This window comes from Salarias fasciatus, chromosome 4 (assembly GCF_902148845.1).
Source record: "Salarias fasciatus chromosome 4, fSalaFa1.1, whole genome shotgun sequence".
NCBI lineage: Eukaryota > Metazoa > Chordata > Actinopteri > Blenniiformes > Blenniidae > Salarias > Salarias fasciatus.
Genome location: NC_043748.1, coordinates 11,232,852 through 11,242,250, shown reverse-complemented (window position 1 = coordinate 11,242,250; position 9,399 = coordinate 11,232,852). Strand labels below are relative to the sequence as shown.

Here is a 9,399-nt window from a genome sequence, read left to right as displayed (position 1 = left end):
ATTTGATATTTGTATCCTCAGGTTGCATGTCTCAGATAATTACCAGCTATGTTTCATTAAAAAAATTCTACAGGATGTTCTCTGTTGTATCTTTTTACAGGTGTAGTAACCGGTTGACTGGTGTGTTGGTTCCGACTGAAGGATCGTTGCTGTATCTTTTCACATTCTTTCTTCTCTCCACTCTGTTTTTTCTCTCTTCCTGTCCTCTTGTCAGGTCCAGCAATATCATGTACCAGTCTTCAAACTAAATAAGATAAAGTAAAAAAAAAAAAAAAAAATCATATTATCAAGAGAAGCCTTACACATATAAGCTCCTCTTGGAAGAACAAATCTGTTTGGCACATTACAGCAGCCAGAACACTTCATTCTGCTTGTACTGGCCCACAAAAAGAATAAGAAAAAAAGAGGAGCTAAATGAAGCTTTTACATTTTACTCCCTCAATCCTTCGAGCCACATTTGGTAAATTGAGCATTTATTTCTTCAAAATAGGTAATTAATGGTAAATTGAAGGAAATATTAGAATATAAGAAAGAAATGACTGTGCCAATAGTTGAGATTAGTGTCTTTTTGTATTTCTTATGTTTGACTCCTTTACTTCATTAAAGGATCTCTATTATGCACCAGGTTGCCCCCATCGTACAATGAAAAACTGTGAAAACTGTACTTTAACATCAGCAATGTATGATAAAACTGCCAGTATATTTAAAAAGTCATATTTTGTGTACATTTCAAGTGACAAATTGTAGTGCAGCACTGAATATTGTTCATGAAATTACTGACCCCATTCTAAGATTTTTTGGGGTCATTTTTACACCGCTATGCATGAGACAATTTGATAGTGAAATACATTTAAGTGACATCTAAGTATTAATCTACACATTGCAATGATTGCTCTGCAAAGTGTTAATATTCACTGAAATCCCCCTGAATGTTGACATAAAAACATGAGAATCACACCAAGGTCGCCTACAGATAGCTACAGGAATGCGTGTGGGAATAATCTTCTACTATTGCATCAAGGACAACATGGACAAGCACATACGGGGTATTTTTTATTTGATTCTTTATGTACATGTTGCTGGTTTTCAGTAAATCATCAACAACTGTTCAGTGTACTGGCAGCACAAATATGATATAATCAGGATGGAGAGCAGTTTTCTGTCTCATCGAGTTGATTCTTGTGGTTTTGGGTCCCCCCACTGGCTGAAGGACGATACAATACTTGTTGGCGTTAAAAACACACCGGCTGAAATAAACCAACCATGTTGGTATGGACTTCATTTCTTCAAAAACCACTTCTATGTGCATTTAACCATCACGACACACTTCACACTGAGGTCTTTGTGAAATGCAAAACTCAAGTGACAACAAGCTGTTTTACTCTTATTTTAATTTACATAGATATACAATACAGTGGAGCTGTCAAAAACCGAACAAGACTGGCTGCACTGTGTTGTTTCCACAAACTGCAGGACAGATTACAGATGATTGGTGACTTGTGATGAGAAGCTGCAGGAGGCCGTGGCTCTGAGGTCCGCTTTTCTTCTTCCTCCTGTTTAAAACCGCCAGGCGCCGCACGGGAGAGGTAAAATAGCTGTTCTTAAACGTTGTGTTCATACTTCGTCCACAAACGGCGTATTGGTGAGATGTCCGGTCGATGCCATGGTCTTCTTGCCAGCCGCAAACTTTTTCGCAGCCTGTAAAGAGAAGCCGGAGAAACTCGATGACTCACTACCTGCTTTTTTTTCCAGTTTATTTCGCTTAAATCAATTCTTACTGAATCACAGTTCAAAATCAAATCACACATTAGAGAACAAAAATTTTTCAGCATTTTCAAATCTCAGATCCACAACAGCTCCTTCTTACTATAAATCACAGTTAACGTTAATTCCTTGTTCAAATAACATGAGAGAGAAACAAAATGATCTGTCATAATCTGACTCAGATGTGAATAAATGACTATATCAAGCCAACATTTTAAAACCATCATGATAAGATGAAAACAGGAAGAGAAATGCTCAAAAAGGATCCGGTAGAAGTGGCCCGCCCCTTATTCACTTTTCCTCTAATAACTTATTTGCACAAATGTCTACAACAGATGCATTAAGTCAACATATACAGTGGGGCAAAAAAGTATTTAGTCAGCCACCAATTGTGCAAGTTCTCTCACTTAAAAAGATGAGAGGCCTGTCATTGTCATCATAGGTTTACCTCAACTATGAGACACAGAACGAGAAAAAAAAAATCCAGAAAATCACACTGTCTGATTTTTAAATAATTTATTTGCAAATTATGGTGGAAAATAAGTATTTGGTCACCTACAAACAAGCAAGATTTCTGGCTCTGACAGAGCTGTAACTACTTCTTTAAGAGGCTCCTCTGTCCTCCACTCGTTACCTGTGTTAATGGCTTCTGTTTGAACTGGAGAGGACTGGGAGAATGTCATCTGATCAGATGAAACCAAACTAGAACCTCTTGGTAGAAACACAACTTCTCGTGGAGAAAGAATGCTGAATTGCATCCAAAGAACACCAGAACTACTGTGAAGCACGGGGGTGGAAACACCGCCCGGGCAACAAAGGAGTGGCTTCGTAAGAAGCATTTCAAGGTCCTGGAGTGGCCTAGCCAGTCTCCAGATCTCAACCCCATTGAAAATCTTTGGCGGGAGTTGAAATGGTAAATGGTAAATGGTAAATGGTCTACACTTATATAGCGCTTTTACACTGCATTGACAGAGCCCAAAGCGCTTTACACTGCATTAACACATTCACCCATTCACACACCAGTGGAGGCGGCTGCCATGCAAGGCGCTCAGTCCATCCACTGGGGGCAGTTCGGGGTTCAGTGTCTTGCCCAAGGACAGTTCGACATGCAGACAGGGGGAGACAGGAATCGAACTAACAACCTCCCGATTGCAAGACGACTGCTCTCCCCACTGAACCACAGCCGCCCCAGTTGAAAGTCCGTGCTGCCCAACGACAGTCCCAAAACACTGCTCTAGAGGAGAACTGCATGGAGGAACGGGCCAAAATAGCAGCAACAGTGTGTGAAAACCTTGTGAGGACTTACAGAAAACGTTTGACCTCTGTCACTGCCAACAAAGGGTATATAAGAAAATATTGAGATGAACTTTTGTTGTTGACCAAATACTTTTTTTCCACCATAATTTGCAAATAAATTCTTTAAAAATGAGACTGTGATTTTCTGGATTTTTCTTTCTCTGATAGTTGAGGTATACCTGTGATGACAATTACAGGTCTCTCTCATCTTTTTAAGGGGGAGAAATTGCACAATTGGTCACTGACTAAATACTTTTTTGCTCCACTGTAACATGTTTAATTAAAAAAATCCTAAATTATTCTCAATAACAATATTCAACTGGTGACACAAATAATACACAGATGGTCTTTAAGCTCATCTTCTGCTCTCCTCCTTAGGTTGACCACATTGAAATACACTTTCTTTACTTGTATACAGTGAAAATAAGGACTGTAGCAGCAGGTTTTCACCACAGAAAAAAAGACAAACGAGCTTTGACTGAATGTAACTGCATAGGATGAAGTGGAAGACGGTGGTAACGGCTGTTTATAGCTTTTTTTCACAGCTCCATTATAGTATAGTTGCCATGACAACAGGCGTGAAGTCAAAAGAGGTAACAGGCATCGCAAATAAACAGAATAACATCGGTTCTGCGACGTTGGATGGTGTGAGGTAATTCAAACAAATTGAAATCAGATTGAACTATATGACCCGTGACTGTACTCACATTGACCACGTCGCCCTGGGTGACGGCGTCTATGGCCTGGAGGACGGTTTCGGGGGCCTGGTACGCTGCAGTGGCCAGAGCCTGACTGCCCAGCTCCTCCAGCAGGCCTTCAGACGTCTCCAAAGACATCAGGTACTCCGCCTTCACTTGGTTCCTACAGACACAGCGGACACAGCCCAGAGTCAACCACGGCTCATCTGTCAGTCAAACTCGCAGGTTGGCGATCGACTCACTTTGCGTTGAGGACGTCAGCCTCTGAGAGCCCGCCCTCTGCCACACCTCTCACCTGAGCAACGGCGGCGTTGATCACCTGCACGGGACAAGGCAACACGGATGTGTTGTGGAGACTCTGGTATTTCTGCACAGTCAAACGCCGGGACTCACCTCTCCTGCAGAGTCGGCTTGTGCGATGGTATAGACGCCGAACAGGCCGGAGTCAGAGTACGAGGCATTGAAGGCAGTGGCCTGAAAGAGAAGCGACGGAAACAGCAGGGATGTGAACAAACTCCAGGTTAAACTGGGTAAAGTTGACTCTAAAGGCCAATTACTAAAAATGGACTCCGAAGCATCCAGACAGATCCAGACAATGTGTAACACAACACTCTGTACAGGACGACACGACGAGGCGCTGGAGCCACCTTGTTCCTCTGTAACTTACATCAAACGGCTTCGCAGTAGCTTTGGCGATACCCTGGTTGAGTTTGCTGGAGAGGCCGGAGCCTCTCTTCACATGAGGGCCTGCTCCCAGAATCCTTTGCAGCACCGTGAAGGCATTCGCCTCGGCGGTGCCCATCACGCCGCCCTCGCTGGCGATCAGGGCGTGCACCAGGTCGTCGTTGTTGTGCAGCCGCAGCTCGCCTTCGCACAGAATAGCATCATGAGCAAAGAGCGGTGTTTAGAGAGAGCGGTGCTGCTTTGATGAAGTCAAACGTTTACCTCCCCGGTACAGGGACTGAGCCACGGGCGCTCCGGACCCGCTGCGAGCGCTCAGGAGCCCCTCGCCCACTTGCCTCAGGACGGAGTGTTTTACACCTGGAAAAGGACGGATCAATAGGATCGCTCAGGGTCTCTACGGGGCTTTATGATGATGAAACAGGCAGATTGTTTTAAAGCTTTTCCTCTTTCTGCTTGGTTTATTATTTTCCATCAACCAATGTTAAGAACTTCACACAACCCCACTTCACATAATCCAAGCTGAACTTGCCAGAACATGCAAGCACTGACTCACTACCGCTAAGTATTTGGCCAGAGGCCGAAATGCACTTGAAGCAAGTGAAAACTAATACATGAGCAAGCGCGCGCACACAGACACACATCAAGATGGCTGTGAAGCTTGAGTCTGACTTGGTGTCTATTAGGAAATAGGAGCCTCAATGCCCAAATAAAAAAAAAAGAGCAGCTGTAACGAAGGGATCCAGACTCACCGAGGCCGACGAGAGCCATTCTGCTGCTGGTGAAAGTGTCCTCAACAAATGAATGCAGCTGCAGGACGAGGAGGAGGAGGAGGAGGAGGAGGAGAGTGAGAGCCACACAGGCACAAACAAACCAACAAACCATGCTGCTGAAAGTTCACTTTCTGAGGGTTACCACATGATACCTGCAGCCCAGAGTCTGCTTGGATCACCGCAATAATAATTCATAAATTAAACAACACCAGCACAGCCGTACCTGCTCAGAGGAAACGCGGCCAACCATGTAGTCAGGGCAGTATAGAGAGTTGGACAGGCCGCTTTTGTATGCTGCTGCATGCAATGTCTCGACAACAGCTGCAAAGACACACAAAATTAAGTCAAAATTAGCATGTCTTAATGTGAAACAAGCTGTTTATAATCCTGATACTCAGACGGTTTTAAGTATTATAGGACCTTATTAAGAAGATACAGATCAGGTGGATTATGTAGTCTATAATCAATAATTCATTTGTGTATTTATTAAAATTGAGAAGATGAATATCTTTCATTGCATTCCACAGCAATGCTTTTAAGCTGTTCTGGTTCTCGAGATCTTAAAATCTGCTTTTCCCAATAAGAAGCGTGTGGCGTCATCTCTCAGTTACTCACATATCTGCGGACACTGCTCAGCCAGGGCCTTGTCGATCTTCACTCTGGTCGTCAGCTCGTGTACCTCCCACGGCCGGAACTCCTGAGTTGTGGTCACACTGACCAGAAACTCCAGTAATGAATCTCTGAATGCAAACAGAATGGCCAGGAGTCAGTAAAGAATCAAAACAAACCACACAGCCTGAACTGCTCATAACTTACATGTCTTTCCTCAAGCAGTCTGCGCTGTAGACCATGGCCTCTCTTGATGAAGTCACACTGGATGAAAGACAAACAACAACACAGTTGATTTCTCCTGGTGAAACAGAATCTATTCATAATAAAAGCATCAGCTCTGAGTGTGCAGAAAGTACAGTCTCTGACCTCAGGCTGCCTCCGACTGCTTCCAGACTGCGACAGAGCTTGAAGGCAGATGCACCCTTTGTTGTCTATAAAGAAAAAAAAAAAACAGATTGTGTAAAAAAGCAGGCAGGCTGAGGGTGGAGGTGCTGCTTCAATGAAACCCGTAGTATCACTTCTTCTACACTGTCAGATGGCGTCCGTGTTCATGGTGACTGTATTGAATACGGCAGACAGAGTCCGCCGACCCCCTGAAGGCACCACGCGTCACAGCCTCGGTCACAAATTACCAGGTTTGCTGCCAGTCGCAACACATGGGTGACACCCTGGTTTTCCATCGTCTCATAGCGACTGCCGGCTTTCACGAACACGCCGACACTCGACAGCGGGGAGTTGTTCTCCAGCGACGCGATAACCAAACCGTTTGGGAGCTTGGACACCTGGAGCAACACAGAGAAATGTTTTTTGTAGGCTTGAAATTTTATTTTAAACAGTTAAATATGCATTCAAAATAACAAAACAGACTATTTCCCAAAATCTTACATACTATTTGTTAATTTCCGATCGCATAGTGGACTTACAATTTCTTTAAAGCTGTTAAAATAAAGCCTACCTGAACATTTTGGGGGGTTAGAGGTGCAGCTGTGGCAGGTTTAAGGCCACCGAGGGGCTCAGTCAGCGCGTCGATCCTTCTGGCAGCGGCATAGCAGCGTTTCTGTGAGACAAAACATGAAATACAAAAATCATCAGAAGCTGTCACTAACATGCATTTGATCTCGGAAATGACTACAAGGTGCCCTTTCCGTAGTCTTCGACTGAACAACAGAAGATGTCCAAGTGAAAGTGCATCACGTTTATGTTGTATAAACATTAATTCAGGTAAATGTTAAACAGGGTACAGAGACACTCATAAAACACAAGCTGGCATCAGAGAAAAATATGATGAACATACCTTCTGTTAAAAACAGCCCTTTAGTTTAATGTATGTATGTAGCACCACTATTTGTAATTCCCAGAGCCAAAAGAAAGCACTGATAATGAGCACATACGATACAAAAACAAAAGTGTCCATTTACTTTACAGTCTTTCATCAATCCAAATTTTCAGCATACATTACTACTCTTCTTTTAATCCAACTATCAACTCACAAATCACAGAATGCTTAAACCTCTTCTGACATCTGAAAGTTGAAAGATCACGTCTTTTTTCCTAATTAATTCATTCATTAAACACATTTACTAAATAAAGAATAAAACCATATTTCTAAACTCAAATACATCCATAGCCAATCTGTAAGTAATCCATGCATACGCTGATACTAACCCTCTCACACACACATATCTAATAGAACATGTATGAAAAGAAGTAGGACTCTGATTGATCTGAGACGACGTGACACCAAAACTTGGCATTTCTTTGGCAATTTTTGATTAAAATTGTTATTTGATCACCCACGATTAATATACTGAATAATACATTTATTGATCCAAATGTTGAAGTGTTGTATCACGGTAGTAGAATTCTACCGTCTCCTTCATAGAGTAAAACTGCTTTAATTGAGTTTAAATATTAAATAATACAATGTAAATAAATGCAAACTGAACCTGGGTCAGAAATCTGTTCAGTTACTGTGTTAGGATGTATTAATAAAATGTTTCCAATATAAATAAGATTTCCTAAATCCACAGTAAAAACACAAGAAAAAGCTTGTTGTACATAATGTGCACAGCAAAAATATTAAATTGAATTTAATACACAGGCAATAATCTGATGCAGAATGACTGCATTCCGTGCTGTGTGAACTGGATGATAGCGACAATGTTTCTGCAGGCAGAGAGAGCAGCTGACAGTTGGATCATGACCTGAAATGACCTGGACACATTTAGTCCAGGGAGGCCACGACCTGCATATGTCCTGTCAACAAAGCCTGAGGTTACTGGGACTGCGTATATACACTATTACATGCTTTCCACTATAGTGAGACCATATGAGGGGAGTTAAGGGTTTATTCACAGTTCGATCAACATAATTGAAAGGTTCAGAGATGACCTTCAGGTCGCTTCCAAAGGAGCGACAAGAAACACATACTAACAATCCGGGTAAGCAAACTGTTTTACTGCATACGCAAACTGGATATTATTGGTTTTGGTAGGAGACAATGACCGGACCATACCAGGACGTGAAACAGTAAACCAGCCGCACGTTCAGAGATCTGTATTAGCCACACACCGAGCGAGCTAACTAGCCAGTAGGCTAACGGCGAACCGCGGGGCTACTTTTTGAGCCCGTCTGACGTCAGAACAAGCAGAGGTCGTGCCAGGCACGTTACAGCGGTCACATAAGTCCGAAAAAGTCGGAAACTCACGGAGATATTGTTCAGAGGCCGGATTCCTCTCATGATTCCTGACTCTCTCCTTCAGCCGGCACCGAAAGACAGCTATGGCGGCTGGATGACGTCTTACCCAGCATGCAATGCGGCGCGCAACTGAGTCTGACCAAAGATCACACGGGAGCAAGATGAGCAAGATAAACCCGTCCTTCACAAAAAACATCGTTCATGATAGAAAAAAAAAACCCGGATTTATTAAGTTTAAGCGTCTGTATTCTTGAACGCAGATTTTTCATGATTGGTTGTACCGTGCTGATGTTTCTTAGCGTGTGTTGAGAAATCCCGGAAGTATTCAATAACGCATGGAACGTCTTTGGGCCGAGTGACGATAATCATTCAGGAAGTGGCGCTGTGTATGAACGTAGAAGATTTGTGTTGGCTATTTGTTAGTTTGTGAGTGAATTACAGGTGCACCAAAAGAACTCCATGACACACTGTAATTACTTTGCATGGTCTTTATTCAAGCATTTCATATAATAAAAAACTAAAATTCACATAACCATTAATTAAAAAAAAAAAAACACTTGCACACATGTTTGTGAGAGTACAGCAAACAAGAACAGTTTTGTCCAGGAATGTGACGCCCTCTTCTTCACAGGACAAAACAACTTCAATTTTGAGGAATGTATTTTGTATTTGCTCTTGACAGCACCACTGGCCCTTTCCAAATGGATTCTCACGCTTGCAAGGGAGCTCGTCTCTTCTACGTCAGTTGCATACAGCTGTTGCTGACCATTTGTACACGCCAGCACCTTCAATTCTGCCCACATCACAGTAACACTTTCTCCAATGTCAAAACCTCGAGCTAATAGGACTAAGTCACCTGGCAGAAGCTGATTCAGAA

The 9,399-nt window shown here is 42.7% G+C and overlaps 1 protein-coding gene across 1 annotated transcript; it reads right to left on the bottom strand.

Annotated features, from left to right (window-relative positions):
- Nucleotides 1-1,560: 1,560 nt before the first annotated feature.
- On the bottom strand, nt 1,561-8,640 carry LOC115387594 (cytochrome b-c1 complex subunit 2, mitochondrial-like). The gene is made up of 14 exons (XM_030090369.1): nt 8,532-8,640; nt 6,780-6,881; nt 6,457-6,606; nt 6,191-6,255; nt 6,029-6,085; nt 5,828-5,952; nt 5,436-5,533; nt 5,192-5,249; nt 4,704-4,799; nt 4,426-4,625; nt 4,152-4,232; nt 4,001-4,077; nt 3,768-3,921; nt 1,561-1,698 (listed from the first exon to the last, which is right to left on the bottom strand). The coding sequence occupies exons 1-14, from the start codon at nt 8,562-8,564 to the stop codon at nt 1,615-1,617; spliced, it is 1,380 nt and encodes a 459-aa protein (XP_029946229.1). The 5' UTR covers nt 8,565-8,640; the 3' UTR covers nt 1,561-1,614.
- Between the last annotated feature and the right edge of the window lie 759 nt (nt 8,641-9,399).

Excerpts from the sequence above, each read along its gene's own strand:
- LOC115387594 (XM_030090369.1), bottom strand. The coding sequence starts at position 8,564 with ATGAGAGGAATCCGGCCTCTGAACAATATCTCC. Across the intron at positions 4,078-4,151 it reads AAGCCGACTCTGCAGGAGAG|GTGATCAACGCCGCCGTTGC; the intron begins GTGAGTCCCGGC and ends TGTCCCGTGCAG. Across the intron at positions 1,699-3,767 it reads CCCAGGGCGACGTGGTCAAT|GCTGCGAAAAAGTTTGCGGC; the intron begins GTGAGTACAGTC and ends TTCTCTTTACAG.